The sequence below is a fragment of the Centruroides sculpturatus genome, unplaced genomic scaffold (genome assembly GCF_000671375.1).
Source record: "Centruroides sculpturatus isolate CEXI.00-Female unplaced genomic scaffold, Cexi_2.0 scaffold1752, whole genome shotgun sequence".
In the NCBI taxonomy this organism is placed as follows: Eukaryota; Metazoa; Arthropoda; class Arachnida; order Scorpiones; family Buthidae; genus Centruroides; species Centruroides sculpturatus.
The window spans coordinates 77,122-101,462 of record NW_019385939.1 but is presented as its reverse complement, the minus strand read 5'-3'; the positions used below and the strand labels follow the sequence as shown (position 1 = coordinate 101,462).

The following is a 24,341-nucleotide window of genomic DNA, read 5'->3' as shown; positions in this document are numbered from 1 at the left end:
AATGCAAACCAGGGCCTATGTAAACCATTGAAAAAAAAAAAAAAAACAGTTTTAAGCATTACAATTTTTAATACTACTGTATTATATTATAGAGCTTATCACACATTGAGCTATTTAGCATTTATTATATTAATCTATAATCATAACATATATAATGTAAATTCTTTAGACAGTACTAAAATGCATTTCAGCTAAAACATTTTTGGCTCTCTTCAGTTAGAATTGTTGGTCTATAAGTTTTTTTTAAAAAAGGTTGTATTACAAGACTCATAAAACAATATGACAACCACCTGTTTAAAATATAATTATACAACACTACATAACCAAAGTTAAACATATCACATAAATAGACAATTATATGTCAACAGTCACTATGCATTTTAGATTTTGGTTCTATATTTCCTTCTTTTATAAATGTTATTTCATTTTTTTGTGTTTATAATAGATATTTCACATAATAATATAACATTCATATTTTTATACATAGTAGATATTTATTCACAGACTCATTGATTCCATAATTAAAGTACCACAATACAAATTTAAAATACAATTAAAAATTGTAATTACTAATAAGAGAGCAGGAAGATAATTGTAATAATTTTTAATCATGTTTAGTTAAAAATGCTATTTTGACTTTTTGCTGCATCATTATGCATCCAGTCTAACCAGCAGAAGTGAAGGTTACCTTGTTGAATCACTTCACTTCATATGGCAGTTATGTAGGTCTTTTCCCCAAGGTTGCTACCTTGGGGAAAAGACCTAGACTAGTCATAAAAAGTAACCTGCCTGGTGGAAAAATGTCTCTAATATCTTAATATGGTACCAAGTAGACCAATGCATTGTAGGTCAGTATATTAGGGTCAGAGAAGTCAGAATAGCTGATTAAGGTAAAGACAGGATCCCAGAGTTGAGCATCAAGGAGTGACATGACACAGAGGATGGCACTGGGACAATCCTCTAAGAGTGAGGCCCCAAATTCTGAAAATCAGACAGTACAGTAAAGATGAGATACAAAAGTTCCCATTTAGCACCATTATGAAGGGATATGAAAAATTTAAATTAAGAAGAAAAAAAAAGCCCACCTGGATGAGCTTTGTTCATAAAAATGTAATGTGCATGGACCAAAGACATATCTTAAATGACTCTAACTTTGAACAGTAAATTTGACAAAAATTCATCTTGGGGTTCAAACAAAGCTTCAAAGTTCAAGCAACAAAGCTTCAAACTGTGCACGCAGCAGACCAATGTGCTCAAAGCATAAATGCAATATGTTGTGCACCCAATTATTTTTCCTTCTTGCTCATCTTAGACTCTTATATTTTCAGTGTTTTTTTCACTTTATTTGATGCGTTTAGTTGTTTATCAACAAATAACACAATGTATTGTGTTAGTCATTGACTTTTAACAATTTCTTCTTGCAAGTTTTCTTTGTCAACATCTTTGGGCACTCAATATGTCTGATATCCTTTACTTCAAAATCTCCTGAAAGGAACTTTTTAAACCATGTTTGGCATGTTTTTAATGTTTAGGAGCATTTTTCCCATATATATTATGATTTTTATTACTGTTTATATGATGTTATATCCTTTTCAAAACTCAAGCAAAATATGCCTGGTATACTTTATATCAGAAGACATTTCAACATATAATACAAATCAAATTGTTCAAATACATGTATTTTAAATTTATTTTTGTTACATTTTTCAGTTCAATCTTAAAAATCTGAGAATAGCCTTTAAAGATCAAAAATGTTAGTTCAGTTAACAAATTGTTTTTGTAACTGGGGTGTCTTTTGGAGTTGGTTATACTTTGTGCATCCAATTTTTTGCTGTGATTAATGTTAATAATTAGTTGCCAATTAATTTGACTAGAAATAAGGAGAGTACTTTGAAGGGGACCCAGACATGTAACTTCTACACAAAGTACATTTTCTTTTATGACGTCAGTCTGTGTATTTTTTGAACAGACCTTGTATTGTGTATTTTTAGTAAAGTTTCAATTTATTTTAGTAATTAGTAAATTTTTTGTATTATGTTTTAAAATCATCATGAATATTCATTCAAAAATTTCAACTACTAAGTTTATTTTTAGTTTGTCCAGCTTTCATTTTTATGTTACTTTAGAAGTTATCATTCAAAATACCACCAATCAGTGGCTGATAATACATTTGTTTCAGATTGTTCAAAAATCATGTGGTTATAATTTGATCTGCAGCCTGAAGATGCTCAAATAAAAGTGGATGAAAATGTTCACTTGACTAGTAAATGACAATTTTGTTGGTTTTAGGTTATTGGGTTAGTTGGTTTTTACACATTAACCAGCATTCAGCAATCGTCTATTGCAATTTCGTTACCTAATTTAAAATAAAAATTAATATGATAGTGCATATTGCATAATTTCAATTAGGTAAGGTTAAGTAACCAAAAGTAATTCTAAGGTAATTGAGTAACATTCTCTGAAAAACATGCTTTGGTATCCCCAAATCTGCCTTGAGTAGCAAACATATTCTCAAATCCTGGCTATTTCACTGCTTTTGAACCAACATCCAGATAGTTAAGTTGGTCTTTTTTCCTCTGACTAACCCAAATCAAATCTGGGCAAGAAACTACCCAAGAATTTTTCATGGGAGGTCGGGCACCATACTCTCACCACCTGCCAATGACTAAATCTTGCTAAACCCATGATGAGTATGAAAAAAAGACCCTCTTAATGGCCACAGGATAGAAAGAGACAAAAGAGAAAAAGTACTTTAAATCCTCCTGGCTCACCTATTTTATGAGGAATTAATCATAAATTGTTCTAAAATTAATCACATTACTAAATTTTAAAAATTATTTTATTCCCACGAGCAATTATTTATTGTGACGTGGTCACAATGCCGGGCTCAATTTTTAATTAATTTAATTTGCGATATATGCTCTTCCACCTCAAATTAGTAGTGGCTTGTCCTTGTACCTTGTACATCATACTTTTCCTTAATTTAATTAAACAATAGAGTCATGCCAGTCATCTGTGGTGATACACCAGTTGTTTTTTTTTATATATTTATATTTTTGTATTAAGCCTAGGATTAAGTTCTCTCGATCTTTTGTTTAACCCTTCCTCGTACTTCCTAACGGTCCTGTTTCCCTGCTGGTGGTGAAAGATTTCTAAGAACTACACTGAAAAACAAGGGTGTGGAGGCAGGCCCCGAGGCAAGGAGAGAAAGGGGAGAGACACTGGCGAGCTAGCGTCGGGAGAGGACGGACAGGCGAGGAGATCCTGGTGGCCGTAACGAAGGAAAAAGGAGCGATAGGAGAACAAAGAGAGCGAGACATCGCAGGAAGGACGGAAGATCATCAGAGTGCATTTTCATCGATGTGAGTGGACTCTAAAGAAAAGAAGAAACCCGGGTACCCCACCAGCAAACTTTCCCTTATTTCTCTTATTCTTATTATTAATATTTTTCCTTAATTATACTGTCTCATTTATTATATAGATTAGGTTAAGTTAGGTTAAGATAGATTAAGCACTGATTAAAATTGTCGCGAAGTATTGTTGCACTCTCTTTCCGATATCATTATATGTTACGCGAGTTATATGTATCGGAGTTGGGACCCCTGAAATATTTGTATACTAGCACGAAGAACAATAAAACTATTGTTGTAGACGACTTTCTTTGTGTTGTCCATCCACGTGCTCTCCACAATCTATCTAACACCTTCCAGGGGAATTTCTGAATTGGAATAATGACTTCTGGTTTGCATCAGAAATTTGTATATAGTTAATCGGGGCCTCCTGCCCTTAAGGTTTCCGTATCTGGTCTTGTCTTTCATCTATCTAACTCCATTCTTGAGATTAAGGAAAGACAGACAGGCAGATGGATGACAGTGGGAATTTATAGGTCTACAATTTTTTAAAATTGAAGTGAAACAATTTTGTTAAATATATTATTAGATTTCATTTCTATTTGTGTTTCGATAAAAAATGAAAAAACAAAATGTATTAATATTTTATTGGAAAACTTTTCGGTTTTATATCAAATTAAAATGTTTCGTGAAATTTAAAATGTAATAACTGTAGTTTAATTTTATGTAAATATCAGTTTATATATTTTGTGAAATTTAACAATTTAATCATTTGAATAAACATAACTATTGTCAATATAACTTAAATTTATAAATTCTTAAACAGTTTACTAATTTTAAAATTCTTAACTCTCTATTCATTACTTAGGCCCTGTACACACTAGGCGTTTTTCAACGCGCGTTAAACGCACGTTTTAAAGAACCAAGAGTTCTATGTAGCCGTACACACTCAAACACCAAGCGCGTGTTAAACGCGCGTTTATAGATTTTTGTTAAAACGCGCGTTTTGCGGGCACTTTACAGGCGCTTTGAGATATATGTGCTGCCTTATAGCGACGATGGAGGAGCACACACAATCAATTACTTTCTCGTCCATTTCCAAACTGAGCCAGTGCTAAACGCCGAACTAACGCTCGTCAAACGCCGAGCTAACACGCGTTAGCTCGGCGTTACACACACGTTGAAAAACGCCTAGTGTGTACAGGGCCTTAATGTTTGGAACATAAAATGCCATCCATTCCAAATTAAGATAATAAATTGATAACATTTGAGAATTTTAATTCTAACATTTGCATTTTATTTTATCTTTTGCTATTTTTTTATTATGTTATGGTAAGTAATCTTATATCAAAAAAATGGAGAAGTTAACTTTATCTTATTTATACTATTTCTAAGCATATATAAGAAATATTTCTGTCATTTAAAAATTATGATCAATAGCAATGCCAACAGACAGTGTCGTAACTAGGCAGGTACAACAGGTGCACCCGCAGAGAGCCCAATTAAAAGGGGGCTCAAAATGCATGTATTTGTTTTATTATTTTCCCAAACCTAATTAATTAAAGGGCCTAAATGCAAATTCGTGCACAGGGCACAGGAATGGATAGTTACAGCACTGCCAAAAGAACATTACTTAATAAACATAATGCTCACAAATATAATATATATAATAATCTATTTTTTTACTAAGAGAACATTTTATAGAATTATGCATATTACAGTAGAACCTCCATTATCCGGACCTCCATTATCCGGATTTTCGATTATCCGGATTTTCCCTTATCCGGACTACATTCATCCCCAATTAGTCCGGATAATCGAGGTTCTACTGTATATTAATATTGTACAAGAACTATTAATAATATTTTAAATTAATTCGTCAGCTATGCCTGCAGACTATAAAAAGGGGCATCGTACGTATGCAGTTAGTTAATCCCTCGATGCTACCGTGTATATCAAAATTGTGTTAATTAAATATAGTGGTACTTCAGTACTTGACCAAACAAACAATCACAACCCGCTAGAACAGATGTTTTTATTTTAATTTTGTCATTAGTAAAAAAATTTTTCTGTAATTAAAATGGGTAACTAATTTAAAAGTAAAATGAAACCTTACAGCTCCCTTGGGGATTAAGAAAAAGACAACCTGACGACCAAGGGGGGGGAACACTTGCCCTAAGTTCCCCAATGTCTGGATACCCTTGTAATTCATTATTTTCTTTTGTTGACAAAACCAAGTTGATAGGCAAATTTTAAAGTAATAATATAAAATTATAATTGTAAACTCATAAATTTTCATATTTAATAAGTAAATAAATTTGAAATCCTAATAAGGAAACACATGATTGAATATAAATATAAAAACAAAGTTATGCTTTATTTTCCTTGAATCATCCTGTATATACACAACTAAAAGCACAAGCAGACACAACAAAATTAAAATATAACTGCCATTGTATTTTAATTTTTTTGCATAAAATGCAATTAAACACATTTCATTGATTTGATTAAAATCATGTTACAATCATAAGAACTAATACAGTTAACTTGTTAATTTTAACGGACTAATTTACATTTGAATACATATATATTTTGGCTAAACTAATATACTCATAAAATAATAAAATTTCAATATATAAGCATCGACAGCAAAAATAGAGTATTGTCATTGACAAAGCGACCAACAGTTGAACGAATTACTTTGATATTTATGACCTACTTTACTAGTGAACCGAAACCGTGTTTTATCCTGAAAAAAACTACTTTTCATATTTTATATATTATTTATAATCAAGTTTTCTTTCGATGGATAAATTCTACATTTGTACATTTATTTAAATATTTATTATTTCATTGGCTCAATAAGTATTTACTTTTTATTTTTCAACAAAAATTATTTATCTATAAAAATTTAATTTTGATTCTAGTTACTAAAGAATGCAACTATATTCTTTAAAATTCAGACAATTTAACTTCGTAAAGAATTTTAATTATTTTAATTTTTCTGTTTTTTAATTACATATCATTTTGTAATTCTTTAATAAAAATAAATGAAAATATATAAGATTAAACTTTTCCAACCAACCTTAATTTTGACAAAGAATTTTAATTTTAAAACTTTCAGAAAGCTCAAACCTTTGAATAATTCAACTTCAAAATAACAACGAATCAATCTATTTTATTAAAGTTATTCGTTACAATTAAGAAACAATTTTGTTATAAAATTAATGTAAAATATCATATATTGCTTACCGATATATATATTAAAGAATTATAGAATTTCTGAACTGTTCATTCTAATTAATATAATTTTTATTCTGATGATATTTAAATGCAATAAAGTAAATTTTTTGAAAAAGCAATTAAAAACTGTATAAATTTTAAGCAGCTTACAATGATTTTATATTAAAACTTGTTTATTTTTATTTTATATGTCTGTAAATTATAAAAAAAATGTAGAAAGATTACAAAACTTTGAAGTAAAACATTTTCTTTTATAATTAAAAATTTACTAGGACTTTTCTGTATATACACGAGATAAAATTGTAAAAATAAAGATTAGAAAAACTATTCTGGAAAAACAATTTTCATACTTTCTCATAGAATTACTGTACAAATTGTAAAAAATCATCTTATAATTTTCTATGAATAAAGTTAGAGTTGTTTGATTTTAAATAAATACTGATTTATTTAAAATCAATGTAGGTTACAGAAACTGTATTATTTATATACATAGATGAATAAAAAATAAATAACTATTACATAATGGGAAAAGAAATTTTGTTTTCAAAATGGCTATAATCAGAAAACGTGACATTCTACAAATATTTTTTTAATTGTAACAATTATAATAATTTATGTCTGTTCTTAATATTAAAACAATTCTACTGATTAAATAATTTCATAGAATCTAAACTCTCTTTCGAGAACCTGTAACCGGTGCGTAACGTGTCGCGGTTGACAAACGTTTTCGAACATTCACGCTGTTCTTCTTCACGTTCTTGAGAGAGAGTTTAGATTTCACACCAGTGCTGAGTTAGAATGGATTCTGTACTTAATTTCATAGAACTTTGCCAGAACAAGATTCTCTAATTGAAAGTTAAATTATTAAAGAAAAATAACTAATACAGACTACACACACAAAGAAAAATACTAAATATTTATTAAAACATTTGTAATTCATTCATTCTTTAAATGATTCATTCCGTTTAAGATAAGCGGATATTTAAATATTTTATGGATTATCATTAATTTTAAATAAAGCAATCGCTATAATTACTTATAAATGAAAGTTATTCAGTTAATCATATAACTGAATTATGAAATAAATAATTACTCATAGCTTCTAACCAGAATTGAAACAGTTCTAATTTAATCACAGAATTCAAATTTTATAATACTTTAAACTATTTTGAATTTTAAATAAATATTGTAAAATTGTTTATTATAAATATGTCTATTCTAATTATTATTTTTTATTTTTCTAAACATAGATAAACTACTATGAATATTACAATTAAATATTTGTAGTAATTTCTTTCAAACTTAATCATTTAAATTTTCATATTAACTAAATTCGTTTTAATTGTACTTTTTATTTTCATTTGCATAATTATCTTAACTTAGAATAAATTGTATTTCTATAGGATACACATTACCATAACTATAAATGTAAAGAAATTAACATTTTGATACGTGCTTCGTGGTTAATATTGAAAAACATATACTGTACTTGGTTAATATTGAAAACATATATACAATTTATTTTGATAAAATTTCAAAATAAATTGATACTAAATAATTAAATAAGAACTATTAAAAATAATTAAATAAGAATTACTAAAATATTATTCCTTTGTCTCACAAATCCATTGTAATTCAGAAATTGTATATGTTTGTATATGCATATGTATCTGTAAAACTGATACCCCATTCTACGATACAATTTTATTTTTAAAGACTATTAATATGAAGCTAAAATAAATTTTTTTTGCAGTGGCGAACGTTTTAATAATTTAAACAAAATTACTATGCTTTTTTCATACGTGATCTTTTTTAAAATAAAATATATTACTTATGAAACTGATAAAATATAAAACTAAAAAAAAAATTACTCCTTTTAATGATTTTTTCAATTCGTATCTCTTTTATGGTCATTAAACTTTTTTTAACTGATAATTCACTTACATATTTTTTTCTTTTGAAGCAATCTTGTTTAAATATTACAAAATATACAAATTATCAAGTGATAAAAGTCACATAAAGAATAATATAAATATTTTTACATTTTTTATAGAAAAAATCCAGTTAAATTTAATTTAATAATCTTGATAGATAAATATAATCAACATACGATCCGTTCGGCTACGTCATTTAATAAATTGCGAAAAATTAAAACGACGATAAATAATTTACAAAAACGACACACGCTTTTATCGCTCGAAAACTATTATTTTGGACACGCCGGAAAAGATAAATTTAAATTTTAAAAGTAACGTACAGAGTACGAAGTCTATAAAAAATAAATAAAAGATTCGGACCGGAATAAAACTTATTAAATAAAAATCATAGTTTTTAGTTCTTTTATATCCATTTAAATAATCCTTTAAATATGAAATTGTTATTTTCTCAAAAAAGGGAGGCTTTTCTATACATTTTATTGCGCGATTCAACAATCAAGTTTATTAAAATAACAGATTCGTCTTAGTATATTTCATTTTAACTACACCCTTCAACTATGATTCTACTACCAAAATAGTTACTACATTTCGGCAATCATTTGATAATATAAAAATTTAAAGACCAAATCCAGAATATAGTAATAAAAACAGCATTGCAATCATATTGATCCTGTCAAATTTATTTATTTATTTTTTTTAAGTGTTCTTTGTGAAATTATAAAGTAAATGATGACTTAAAAAGCTGTAATGTTATATTTCCATTAAATATAGTCGACCCCCTATAACACTGTCTGTTTTATATGAATTCCATGTTGTACGAGTCACTTAGATTTTACAAATACGTGTGCCGAGCTGTCAATGGCTCACTTATTCGTAAAATCTAAGTGACTCGTATAACACGGAATTCATATAAAACGGAATAATCAACAGTGTTATAGGGGGTCGACTGTGTGTATATCAAATATGAGAATATTTATTAAGAATTAAATAGAGAAAAATGATTTATACCTTAGTGAATCTTCCAGGTTTCTTCTCGATACTTGGAATTCTTTTAATCCAACTATTTTTATAAATTTCACGAACCGTGTAGTTAGATCTACTTGGCAGTGGGGGTCTTTGAGCATTTTGTTCCTCTACGGATACCGAATCTACTTCGTTTATCGTAAGAGATTCTAATTGAGAAATGTTTTCTTCGGTTGCATCAACACTAGTCGAATCCATTTGACGAAACTTTGATTCTAAATGCAATTGTCAATGCCTTCCGCAATGTTCCAGATATGACTAATATTGTTTACTATTAGACAACACATTTACCGTGTCCGAGGGAAATCGATTCATTTCATTGAATCGATTTCACTGGCACGCGATATAAATTACGTCTAACTTCTGTTGTTCCAGTTAATTATTAATTATTAGACGATTTAATTGATTTTTAAAATAAATTTTGGATAAATAAAATAAAATTTTGACGTTTTACCACCTTTTTATCGAACAATTCGTTCCTTCTGAAAATTTTCGGTAGACGTTATAGAAATTTCAGTAGAAACTACGGAAATTTCAGTAGAAACATTCTGTAATAATCGTAAAATCCAAGAATATAACGTATTTAGATATTAAATTTTATTATTATAATTTAAAGTAATAATTATATATTGAAATAATGTAAAAATATATCGCTATTTATCAAAAAATGAATTAAATTTTTTTAACGAAATATCAGTAGACGAAATAATTTCCGATACGGAAGAACTCGGTTAAGAAGTTCCCCGATTAGAAGTTTAATTTCAAAAGTCTCAATTTTTTTTTTTCATAAAGATATTCGTGAATTTTTCCCGAGAAAATTTTCCGCTTAAGTAGAAAGAAAATCTTCGTCCACGACCGGAAAATGGCCTCGCTTAATCGAACGCGTGTACGCGCGTGCTGGCCCATTGACAAAAACAATTCGGCCAATGGCCAATATTCGGCATTGGGCAAATAACCAGGAAATGTACAAAATTTCGCGTGCCAAACTTCGGGTTACTTCCAACACGGGATTTTACACGGTTATCTTCAACAAACATGGAGTTCCGAACAGTGTTATCAACACGTGGATTACACTGTGGCTTCAACAGATGCAGTATGCACGCACTTCTCGGGTTATCTCCAGTAATGCCGGATACCGCGGGTAATAAAAAGTTTTGGTTTCCTTTCCGCAACACCTTTAAACATTTCAAGATTCGCTATTGGAAGTGATGCGTTATCCAACGGCAAGGACTTTAAACTACAAGGATAGCCAGATCCCGTATATTTGTTAGCGTGACCTTGGATCTATGTGACGTCACAGCAAGCCCTCTACTTCAACATGACAGATCTTTCAAATAACAAAATACGATAAAATATTAAATCATTTCTTAATTAATTATTAAATTACTACTAAATGTAAACTACTGTAGAATTTTCGGATTTAATAAGTGTACTGTACGTCAATAAATTTACAAGTCTTTTGTCTAATATTTATTTAACAAATTAATGAGCTATATTTTTTAATATGTGATTATCTTACTTAACTTTTTAATTTTTTTTCGACAATCACCATTTTCAGAAGGCATTCTTTTCAATATTTTATAGTTTTCTTGTTTAAGATTTCTATAATTAATTCTTATTATAGTTCTTAATTTACAAAAATCTTTTATTAAAGTAAAAGGTAAAACTGTTTCCACTGACTAATTCTGTACAACTCCGGGGCCTTTTTTATACGATTCATCGTGATATATTTCGAAATATTTATTCCATTCTATAATTTTTGCTAGCCATTCATCAGTAGGTTTAATAAGCCCTCCATAAGATAAATGTTGCACCCATGACGGAATGCTATAGTTGTAATGATTTTTAATTTTGTTAGTGGAATTAATTAAGTTTGGGTATTTTTCTTTATATTTATAGGCAAAATATCCTGCTATATACTCGAGAGCATCGTAGGAAGTTTCTTCAGAGATTGTGTTAAAGTCTAGATTGCATGTAGAGTTTCCTGAAGATTTATTTGAAGAAAAAGTAGTTTTACATTCAGTATATTGGTCTGTATTTTCACTTGATACTTCTACATGTGCTTTCTCTAAAACTTTGGGTATAATATATTCCTCTTGTCTTCGATCTGTAGTATTTACTTTTGACTCTAAAATACCAGGATTCTTACCTAAAATAATCAATCTAATCCTATATATAGCATTTAATGGGCTTGGATGTTCATTAGGACCCCCGGCTTCTAATTTTAAAAAAAAAAGTTTTCCAGACAATCTTGATTTAAATTGTGAGTGCAGATGTATTTTATATCAAAAGTCGATTTCATATCTTGAAAAAGATCAATTAGCGATTTCATTGAGATTATCATTCCTTTCTGGAAAATTTGGAGGGCATTTTTTCCACTTGCTCTCATTGTTGAGATTATTTTTATCATTTTATTTAAATGTTCTTCTTGTAATTCCAAGTCTACACCATATCCATTTTTGCTTGGAACAGAACCTTTTGGTGCATAGCTATTAAAAATGTCGAACCACATATTTATATCTCTAATATACGTTTCATTGATAATAATAATTGATTCATAATAAACGTTTCATTGATATTCACATTCAATTCTTTCCATAAACTTATGTTACTGCAACTACAGTCACTGACGCAAGCTACTACATTATACGATAGTAAATAAAGTTCTGCTATTAATTTTAAAAGTATTTCTCTTGTCATTTTTTGATCAAACCCGATGTAAACAGGTTGCTTCCAATTTGAAAAAAGAAGGTTATTATTGCAACAATACACAGCACACCTAGTACTCAGCATTTTGTTCTTCACCTAACATAAAAATATAGCTTTAAATATTTAATGACTTATATTTAAATCATCTTACCTTATAAAAAACTTAGTCAAATAAAACAATTACAGAAACGTTAATCACAAAATTGGACGAATATTAAAAGCGAAAACTAAACACGTGCACACCCTGCTCTATGTAAACAGAGAGGTCAGGACACGTGCTGACGTCACTAACTTGCCATTCCTGGCTAACATTGTAGAATAGGGATCTGGCTATCCTTGTAGTATACAGTCCTTGGACTCGTACAACATGGAATCATATAAAACGGAATAATCAACAGTGTTATATGGGGGGTCGACTGTATATGTTAATACGTTCATTTTATGTTTTTTTAAATATTAAATTGATTTAAGTTTATAATGTGATCGTTTTTAAAGTATTATTTAAAAGAAATTTATACTTTTGATGACCTCAAATGGATTTACACCATTTTCTAAGTCAACAAAATGTGAAAATCATATATTAAATACTGTATGGGATTTCAATCGAATCAAACCAATTTTTTAATGAAATTTTTATTAAATATGTCAAAAAATAAAAATTAAAAAAGGTTTTATTTCAATATTTCTTCAAGCAATGCCATTTTTAATTTTTATCGTTATGAGGAAGTTTTTGAAAATAGTTATGATGTTGTGCCTTACGTCTTTTCTGCCCTTCCCTTCGCCACGTGGTGGGTCCGACTCGGTGGAGAGGAGTTGTGTAATTCTGGGGTGTGTAACCGAGGGTGGGAGTTTTATTGGAGGGTGTGTCTCGGAGAGAAGTAGAACGGAAGTGAAGAGAGGACGGGGAAGAAGGAAAGTAGTGGTGGTGGTGGTGGTGGTGAAATTGCGTGGGAAAGTACTGTAAACACTGTGCAACGAGTCAGTGTGGAGATTTTGAATTTCGAACTGTTTTCTGTCCAGAGTGAAGAAAAGGAAGAGGTACACTACAAACTCATTTTCGGTATGTTTTATGTCCTCACGTTACGGGAATTTTGAGCAGTATATTGTCGGGAGATTTGATGTTAACGATATTCGGTATACTGGATTATCGGGCTCCGTACGTTCCCGTGATTTTCTTTTCTAGAAGTACTGTATGTTCTCAGGAAAATTAAAGGGTTATCTTGTTAATTTGGATAGTTGTCATCGTCTAGTCCCTATTGAGATCAGTGGATTTCCCCTGCTAAGCGTCTGCTCTATCAAGCACGCTTGTTCTAAATTTGTCCCTTCGAAGAAATCACTAAAGTTCTACGTGTCGACTCGTTCTCACGTTTTATATTCTCACAATGTATTGGAGGAATATAAGGGAATAGATCCATCATATCTTTGAAATTTTTGGATATAATGGGTCTGGCATAATGATATAAAGGTGCTATTATTATATTTTCAAATTTTCGTGGTCTTCCTGGTCTGGAGGATAAATTCTAGTGTTTTAAACTCCGCATTTTCACAAATGAAGTTTTATACAGCATTGTATATGGTTTTTTAAAAACCCTTATCCGACATATCTGCAGCCAATTTACCTCTTCACCAGTAGTATTTTTTCGTCTTCCGAGAATTGCATTTTCTAGTGGTTTAATCGAAACAAAATCATCTCGTTTCATTTCATGTAAAATAAACTTTTTATGTTTTCGGCATTGTTATATGATGGTATAATAATCTGTAGGAATATTTTACAGTAAAATTTTTTTTATGGACGTCTCGATAGTTCCAAGATCGACATCATTTGGTAGATAAGGATGTCCAGAATGTAAAAATTTATGATCGATAATTTCTACGGTATTTTGGGAGGAGTGCACAACTTTAAGCCACATTAAAGCCAATTTTAAATTCCTATTTTGTCCAGTGTACATGTCGCTGATTGGATATTACATGTTGTTGCGTGATTACATTTTCCAAATGCTTCAAACAACAAGAAGCAATTTCTTGGGCACCACTAGATGCAATAGTTTGGTCCCATGCATACATGCTAACGTTATCATCATGAAAATTGTGAAATCCCTCATTGAAAACATGCTTTCAATGAGGGATTTCACAATTTTCATTGCATATTATAATAAGCAATAGACACTGACAACTTTGGGTAGGGTAATGCCTTCTGCAAGTCAAAAGAAAAAGCAAAATATCTATATTATCTTCTTGCATACATTTTCTTGCTAATTCAGCATTTTTTTAACTCATACATTATCTTGACCTTCAAGTCAGGGTCTAAATAGCGAGGTTCGAGGCCGAAGTTTTAAACGCGAAAACGTGTACGTCGGACGTTCAGCGCCATTTTCCTGTAAGTCTAGAAATTTGACAATGGTGTTTGAATAGTCAGTGGAATCATACTCGACATTCAAAACACCATTGTCAAACTTCTAGGATGATTTCTATAAAATAATAATAATAAAATATTAAAATTAATTAAAATGTAGAAGTAAACGTATCAAAATAAGAGTTTATTTTATAAATACCTACCCGAATCACTGTCCGATTGTACTGTAATATAAAATGCACACTTGTTATAAAATTAACAATTTAATAGTAATTTTAGAGGTAATCGTACTTATTTACTTCAAGTTAAGTTCGAGTTAATTTTTTAATTTCTACCTTTATTTTTATAAAGGGTAAAAATCAAAAAATATCGTTTCGAATAGTATTTTTTTTTTTTTTTTTTTTTTTTTTTTGTTTTCCGTTTTTGTCGCGTCGCGCGTATAANTTTTTTTTTTTTTTTTTTTTTTTTTCGTTTGTTAGTAATTTTCAAATAAAGACGTAGACTACTAGCGCCATCTGTGGAGAAGTTACTAAAATATTTCTATTTAACACCGAAAAAAAATAGTTAAAATACGTATTGTTTAACGTCTCTAAGAAATATTCGGTGTCCCGACGGATTATTTCCAATAGCTTAACGATTTGAGAAATGGTTTAAAACTTTTGCGAAAAGAGAAGCGTAATTACGACGACACCGGAGAGACTAAAGCACCCGTCCGATGTAGTCTCCTCGGGTAAGAAAATTGAATTCGAGCTCAGGTTTCCCTTCATATTACACGTGCTAATCTTTCGCCTTTTACTAAAGATTACCGTGGAGGGGACTATCTTTTTACCTCGCGGCTTTTTAGCTGGGAGTAAGTGCCTTTATTGTTCGTGGATGTGCTGAAGCCATCCACGTTGTTGATTTTCACCTGAGATTATCATCATCAACGTTGATTAAAAATTGCTGGATGGAGCTATGGATCGAGCCGGAACAAGCCATGCAACAGTCTCTAGGCTAGAACACCGACCTTGGAGTACTAAGGAGCCGATGGATGGAGCCATGGACCAACCCGGACCGAGTTGTGCAGCAACATCTAACATTATTGCTGAACCAGATAAAATGCAAGAGCTGGAGGATGACTCTTCGTCATCAGATGAAGACTCGGAAGGAGAAGAAGAAGAGGAAGTCAGTCTTGGTGAAGAAAATACAGAGGAATCACTGGAAATAGAAAAGCTTAATGAATACAAAAAAGTTAAGTCAGTTAGAATTAGAACGGATGAGAAGATCGAGGTGAGAGATCTAGTTCATGCGATTAGCTTGAAACTAGAAATTATTGGTGTGGTGGAACAAGTGTGTTTTCAGCCTGCCAATATAGTAGAGATTGGCCTCTCATCAATAGAAGCGAAAGAGAAATTGGTCGGAGAAGAGATAACAATAAACGAAAAGTGTTATTTGATAGAGAGCGTCGAAGCAGAACTACTGAGCATAACTTTAAAATATGTGCCATCAGAATTTGATGAGTTCCTCATTAAAAAAGCAATGAGACATTATGGGAAGGTCATCAAGGTCAACCCGAGATACCATCCAGGAGAGCCCAAAATCAAAAATGGAACATATTTAATAATAATGGAGACTAGACAAAGGATACCGAACTTCATCGAAATTTTTGGCAAAAAAATTCAAGTATATTATCCTGGGTTAAGAGAACAATGTAGGAAATGTGGTAAATATGATCATAAAGCACGGGAATGTATAATTAAAACCTGTCATAGATGTGGAGAAACGACACACTTAATAAAAGAATGTTTGAAATGCCCATTGTGCCTGAAAGAACATACGGGTAAGTGCAGAAAACTTACTTTTTCGGAAATTGTTAAATGTGGATTTCCAAGAACTCGAAGTAATAAAGCTGAGAAAGAAAAAGATAACAAAGCAAGAAAAGTTGAAAGAAAACAAGAAGGTAAGGATGAAGGAAAAATAATAGAAAGTGAAAAGCAACAAGAGAAGGAAAATGAAATAGAAAATCAGAAAGAGATAGTTACAGGAGAAGAAACTAAACCAGGATACATAAAAGAGATAAAAATACAAAATGAGAAAGTTAATAAGGAAAATAAACAGAAAAGAGATGATAAGGAAGAGAAGGTACAAAATGAGAAAAATAATAAGGAAAATGAACCGAAAAAAGATGAAAAAGAAGATGAAGTGGAAATGGAAAGGATAACTAGAAAACGAGGGAGAAATAAAAAGGAAAACGATGGAGGAAAAAAGAGACAAGGAAAAACTCAAACAAGAACTGATAATGGATAGAAAACTAAAGATAAACTTTGTCAATATCTCTGGAATGAGGGATAAATACAAACAAATATTCTTGGCAAACTTAGTGCAAGTGCAAGAGATAGATATTCTAGGATTGCAAGATACCAATATTAAAAATTTCTTGGACTTAAGGGAATTAAGAAAATTATTTCCTGGATATAATATATATGTGTCATTCGCCATAAGAAGAAGTACAGGAATTGTGACGATGATAAAGAACACGATAAAGGTACAGGACTTTGTGACGGACTCAAAGGGAAGAATTCTCGCCGTAGATATTAAAGTGAGTGACCGCTTCTTGAGAATTTTAAATATTTATGCCCCTACGCGTGTCTCTCCGAGAAAGGAATTTTTTAATAGTTTAAATAGTTTTTTAACAGTTGATAGAGAAATTGTAATGTTTGGTGATTTTAATAATGTTATGACAGCATTAGATAAAAATACGCGTCTTTTTTCTGATGGGTCTAGAAAAATTTTATCTCGTGTATTAGAAGATTTTAATCTTATTGATATTTTTCGGAGTCTTAACCCCAGTTCCCCTGGGTTTACTTGGAAGAGACATAATGTAAAGGAAAGACTAGATAGAATATATACTAATATAGAAAACTATAATGTCGAGAATATTATTAAATATAATCTAGGAGATCAAGCTAAGTTATCTGATCATAAAATGGTAGAGGTTGATATAGCAATAGGAATACAGGAGAGAATTAAGAAAAATATTAGAATTACAAAAGAAATTTTAGAAAATGCGGATTTTAAAAATAATGTTAAAAAATTATTAGAAGAAGAAAGTGAGAACATAACAGGGGAAAGATGGGAGATAGTTAAAAGAAAAATTGGAGGGATGATTAGGAAAACATGGAATGAAATTAAAAAAGAAAGATTTAACAAGATTAAGAAACTGAGAAGAGAATTAACCAAAGCTATTATTATGAAAAAAGGTGAAAAGGAAATTGAAACGATAGAGATGGAAATTAGTAAGGAAATTGAGAGAAGATGTAGAGAAAGTTATGTTAGATATAAAATGAAAAGGTTAAGGATTGGAAGGGAAATAGATACTAGTATTTATGAGAGGAGAGAAAAGAAAAGAGAACAGATAAGAATTACTGAATTAATGAAGGGTAATGAGATAATAAATGATAGGAATAGAATAATAGACGAATTTTATCAATACTATACTTGCTTGATGAGAGGACCAGATTATGATGATAGTAGATGGAATGAAATCTCGAATTGTATTAAACCAGTAAAAGAGGAAAAACATGATATTATTGATAAAGAGATTACGAGGGAAGAGATCAAAGATGCGATTATGAAATTAAAAATTAGGAAGGCCCCAGGTATGGATGGTTTGACATCGGAGCTCTATATCTACTTTATTGAAGATTTTATTGAACTATTCTATTGTTTATATAACTGTAAGGACTTTAGTGATAGCTTTAATGTGGGTAAAATGGTTTTGATTAAAAAAAAAGATGGCGATTGTGCCGTAGAGGACTATAGACCGATAACATTGCTAAACTATGATTTCAAAATCTATGGATTTATTATTGCTAAAAGGTTGGGGGATATATTTAATAACGAGATAGTGAATACTCAAAGTGCGGGTGTTGTAGGAAGATCGATACAGAATAATATAGTATTTTTGAAACTAGTAACAGAAATATGTGTAGAGAAACAAATGCCTTTATCTATATTTTCAATAGATATGTGTAAAGCTTTTGACACAGTAAATAGAATAATTTTGTGGAAGTTGTTAAGTAAATATGGGTTAAACAGTAACGAAATTAAAGTAATAAAACAACTTTATGATACACCGAGAACTTTTATTACAGTTAATAATGAAATGTCAAGGGCAATTGAATGCAAGGCAGGAGTACGACAAGGTTGCCCCTGCTCTATGATTCTGTTCGTAATTTATATAAATCTGTTTTTAAGTGTTATTCAAAATGACAATCTTATTGGAAGTATTTTTATACCAGGTCTAAGAGAGAGGGTTAAGTTTTTAAGTCATGCGGATGATGTGAGTTTCTTTGTCACAAACAACTTTTCCTTAGAAAGAATAAACGTGATATTAAATGTCTTTAATGTTTTGACTGGGATGAAAATCAATTTAAGTAAAAGTAAACTATTAAAAATTTATGGAAATGTAGATAATGTCAACTTGAATTATGAAAGGGTAAAAAGTATGAAGATTCTCGGTGTATGGATTGGGGAAAATGCTGATAAAAAAAATGTAGATTTGATGTATGGTAAAATTGAAAATGCGTTAAATGAATGGAAAAATAAATGGCTCTATTTGCCTGAAAGGGTAGCAGTTGTAAATAGATTAGTTATTTCGAGACTTGTATACCTATTATATGCTACGTATCTGAAAACAGAAGATATTAAAAAGCTGGAAAAACCAATTTTTAATTTTATTTGGAAAAATACTTTTGAACCCGTTAGTAGGAAAATAATGAAAAGTGATACTGTTAATGGTGGTTGGAATGTTAAAGATCTAAAAACATTTGAATGTTCACTACGTATGTCGATAATTATAAATAATTTAAAACAGAGAAACCATCCCTTGCTGTATATATTGTTGTATATTCTGGGACCAATAACAAGGAAAATAACTAACATAGAAGGACAACATCCCTTCATTGTTAATAATAATAAGAGGTATCGAAAATGGAGAGATGGTATTAGAAAAATTTTAGATAACGATGATAATATAAGTAAAAATGATGATAAAATAAGACCAAACAAAATATATAGATATATGTATAAACAATATACTAGTGAAAGTGTCGAGAGAAACTATGTAAATTGGATAGCTGTATGGAAAAATATCAATATTCTCCCATCTGAATGGAGAGAAACTTCATGGAGAATTCTGTTGGATGTAGTAATGACGGGAGATTATCTGCGTAGATATCATAGGCGTCGCAATGCTCGATGTTCTGTATGTGGAAGAGATGAGACAATCTACCATGCTTTCTATGAATGTAGTCCAGCGAGATTGGTGTGGTCATGGATAAATCGTATATGTAGAGTTAAATTAAACTGGACTAATATTAAATATCAAATTAATTATAAAGTAAATAATCAAAATTCATATCTGGTAAATTGGATGGTTGGGTTAACAAAAAGGTACTTATGGAAAGCCAGATGCTTAGCAATTTTTGACAAAAGAAAGATTAGTTCTAGGATAATAATTAAGAAAATTAGAGGCGAAGCAGAACTTAAATTTAAATATGATAATGAAACGTTAAATGAAAATGAATGGAAGGAATACTACAGGGGAACGGAAGGTAATATCTGGAAACGCATTAACGATATGTTCATCTTTAATGATGAATGGTAAATTGTCTCATGTCACTAGAATGTTAATTGATTTTATGCCCGATATCCCAAAATTGGGTGCTAAAATAAATGTCAATCGGTACTTTGTAAAGCCATGTTCAATTCTTAGCGATAATTGAAAACAGAACGATATTTTAAATGGCTACCTTCACTTTCTAGTGCTAATTGAAAACAGGATGATGTTTTGAATAGCCATCTACTCTGGTTAGAGTAATTGGTGATGGGACGAGGCCTTTGATGACCGTCCGAACTGTTTGATGTTAAATGGAAAATGTGGAAACCCGTGGGACTTATTAGTCCTACTTGTTGTGAGTGTGGGTGGTCCACCACGTGGGGAAGAGGGACAAACCCTAACATTCTACGATGGAATATACAGCTTGAGACTGTGTTAGTGTTAATATATATTTTAGCTATATATTGTTATATAAGATTCTTATGATGTCGGGTTATATTTCTGAAAGAAAATGGGTGGTTTTTAACATCCAATTGATGTAAATATTTTTAAACTTTAATAAAACCTTTACTAAAGATTACCGTGGAGGGGAACATTACAATGAGCCTATAGGCAATTTTTGAAATCCCGCTTTACGCGGGATGATTTCCTAATCAAAAAGTAGACCNGGGTAAGAAAATTGAATTCGAGCTCAGGTTTCCCTTCATATTACACGTGCTAATCTTTCGCCTTTTACTAAAGATTACCGTGGAGGGGAACATTACAATGAGCCTATAGGCAATTTTTGTAATCCCGCTTTCTGCGGGATGATTTCTTAATCTAAAAGTAGACAAATTACTGTTTTACAGGCAGAATCTATCGAATCGTGTTATACGTCACCGTTACGTATATCTTTTGCCGACTCTAGAAATTTCTCCCTACATTTCGGAAAATTCCCTATTTTCGTTGACAAAGACTAAAACATATATTTTGCCAAATCTAATAAGGATATTTCTTAATCTTTTCGTCTTGAAGTTTTATTATATAAATCATTGTACGCGTATTCTGATAATTTCAATGCATTCTGTACATTTGTAAACCTATAATCAATTTACTGAAAAATATGTAATAATAGGACTGAAGAGGGGCATTAAGCCCGAAATGCATATCCGTCCACACCAATAAAACAANTTTCTGAAAGAAAATGGGTGGTTTTTAACATCCAATTGATGTAAATATTTTTAAACTTTAATAAAACCTTTACTAAAGATTACCGTGGAGGGGAACATTACAATGAGCCTATAGGCAATTTTTGAAATCCCGCTTTACGCGGGATGATTTCCTAATCAAAAAGTAGATCGAATAACTGTTTTATGTGCAGAATCTGTCATCTGTCGAGTCGCGTTATAGCGTGCTTTGGTAACTCTACGAATTTCTCCTTACATTTTGGAAAATTGCTTATTTTCCTTGACAAAGAGTAAAACGTATATTTTGACAAATCTAAGGATATTTCTTTAAATTCTTTTTGCCTTACAGGCGCTGTGAGAGAGCTTTTTTTCAACCCTGCCATGAATTAGAACAACAAGACACAATGAAAGTACAAGAAGCAGAAATACAGGAAATATCAGAAAAGAATGAAAAAACAGCCAAAACCAGAAATAACTCTGAGAATGAAGAAAAAAGTGAGGAAGAGAAGGGCATGACTAGATCTAGAGAAAACAGTTATCCATAAGCATGGATGTCAATATCACACAGGTAGAAACAATCGAGGAAGCAGGGAAGGCGATAAATAAAACAGTACAAAAGAAAACAAGGAAATGTAAAAAGCTACAATCAATATTAAAGAATTAACATTCAAGGACATCAATAAAATTATGAATCTGCTCATGACTAACAAAGTTGATGTGTTGATGCTGCAAGACACCAAAACGTGGGACTTCTACGACCTAAGGAACCTAAAGAAACTATTTGTACACTACGACATATACACTTCCTTCGCCACGAGGTGAAGTACAGGAGTCATCACCATGATCGACAAAAGAATCAAAGTGGACGACTTCAAGACAGACTCTGAAGGGAGAGCACTTGCTATGGACATTCAGATAAGTAAAAGTCTTATTAGAATAATTAACATCTACGCACCTCCTGATTTGTCGGAGAGAAAAGTGTTCTTTAAAGATCTCGTGAAATTTCTAATAGGCGGTAGACACATTATCTTGGGTGGAGACCTTAACTGCGTGCCATATCCCATCGATAAAAATGGGCCATTGCAATGCGATGGATCGCGCATAGTTTTAAGTAAAATCGTGGATGACTATAGTCTAATTGACACCTATCGCACCATCCACCCTGACTCCCCAGGGTTTACGTGGGAAAAAAGAGGGATATTGGAGCATCTGGATCGCATATATATCTCAAAAAATATGGGGAAAATTATTAATATCAACAAATACTGGCTAAATAAGGACCAAAGGAGGATCTCGGATCACAAAATCGTCGAATTAGAAATAGAGATCAAGAAAAACCATAAAAGGAAAAATAAAATCAAAATCACTAAAGAAATACTCGATGATGGTTTTTTTGTAGAAAATACTAAAGAGGTACTAGAGAAAGGAAAAGATTGCATCACCTGGGAGGAATGGATTGAAACAAAGTATAAGTGCAGAGAAATATTACAAAAAAGTTGGGAGAGAATAAAAAAGAGCAGATTCAACAAAATTAAAAAACTACAGAGAGAATTAACGAACTACATTATAGAAAACAAAGAAGACAAAGCAAGAAAAATTGAAAATGAAATTAGCAACGAAATAGAAAAGAAAAATAAGGAAAACTATATTAGATATAAGATGAACAAACACAATATCAAACGTGAGGCTGAAAAAGCTATCTTCGAAAAGAGAAATAAGATGAAAGAAAGCATAAAAATTGACAAGATTGTAGTAGACAACAAAGAAATCTTAAGTAACTTTCAAAACTTCTACACTCGATTATTCAGTGATCCGGGATCTGATGACTCTGTCTAGGAAGAGGTAGTAAAAAATCTTCAACTGGTCAAGAAAAACAACAAAAACATTATTAACAAAGAAGTCACTAAAGAAGAAATCAGACGCGATTCAGGCACTTCACACAAGGAGAGCACCAGGTGAGGATGATCTCAGTGCCGAATTCTATAGGTTTTTTAGCGAATGGCTAATTGACATCTTGTACAACTTATACAACACTAGTAAATTTGATGGATCCTTTGGAGTAGGAAAAATGATCCTCATAAACAAAAAGGAAAGCGAGAAGAAAGGTCTAGGTGATTTTAGACCAATCACCTTACTTAACATCGACTATAAAATTTATAGTATAATCATTTCTAAAAGACTCGAAAACCTATTCAAGGACCATGTGACCAACACACAAAGCTCGGGGATAAAGGAGCGAACCATCCAAAACAATATCACGTTTCTTAGGGTGATTCAAGACCTATATGTGGAGAGGAATAGTCCACTATCCATCCTCTCAATCGACATCAGCAAAGCGTTTGATACAGTCAATAGGACAATACTCTGGAAATTTATTGATAAATTTGGCTTAAATAAACTTGAGTTAGAAACGATACAAAAACTATATATAACACCGCGTACCTTTATATACATCGAAATCGATAACTCTGATGAAATTGCTTATGCTGCAGGGGTCAGGCAGGGCTGCCCATATGATCCTATTTACCATCTACATTGAGGTACTTCTAAGCAGCATAAAGTTGGACAGTAGGATTGAAGCCATCCATGTTAATGCAATATAATATGGATTTGTTAAAAATTGGTAGAGAGAGAGAAAAGATATTATTCCCAAAAGAAAATAAAGTAAAAAAGACTAGTAAGATAAATAAGGTTAAGATAGAAACAGGACAGATAACTGATGAGATAAAAATAAGGAAAGAATTTTATGAATATTATAAAAAGATATTTGAAGTAAGAAAAGGAGATGAATACTGGTGGAATGTTTTTAAACAGAATATTAAAAAAATAAAAGAAAAAAATGAAAATCAGATAGGTAAAAAAATTGAGTTGAAGGAGGTGGAGGAGGAAATTAAGAATCTAAGGACTAAAAAAGCAATGGGGTTGGATAAGTTACCAAATGAATTTTATATATACTATGGT

General features: G+C 31.0%; 1 protein-coding gene and 2 non-coding genes across 3 annotated transcripts in view; 2 read left to right on the top strand and 1 right to left on the bottom strand.

Moving 5' to 3' along the window:
• LOC111612707 overlaps window positions 1-10,061 on the bottom strand; it is a 29,862-nt gene extending 19,801 nt beyond the window's left edge. The window contains exon 1 of the mRNA XM_023353947.1: window positions 9,539-10,061. Coding sequence (XP_023209715.1) covers window positions 9,539-9,751 — 213 coding nt within the window. The 5' untranslated portion in view covers window positions 9,752-10,061. The remainder of the gene's footprint in view (window positions 1-9,538) is intronic.
• A 5,305-nt stretch (window positions 10,062-15,366) lies between these two features.
• On the top strand, window positions 15,367-15,481 carry LOC111612711. Its single transcript, XR_002754659.1, has one exon. It is a non-coding gene; the product is annotated as a U5 spliceosomal RNA (small nuclear RNA).
• Window positions 15,482-20,901: 5,420 nt separating this feature from the next.
• On the top strand, window positions 20,902-21,022 carry LOC111612710. The gene has a single exon (XR_002754658.1). It is a non-coding gene; the product is annotated as a U5 spliceosomal RNA (small nuclear RNA).
• The last annotated feature ends 3,319 nt before the right edge of the window (window positions 21,023-24,341 follow it).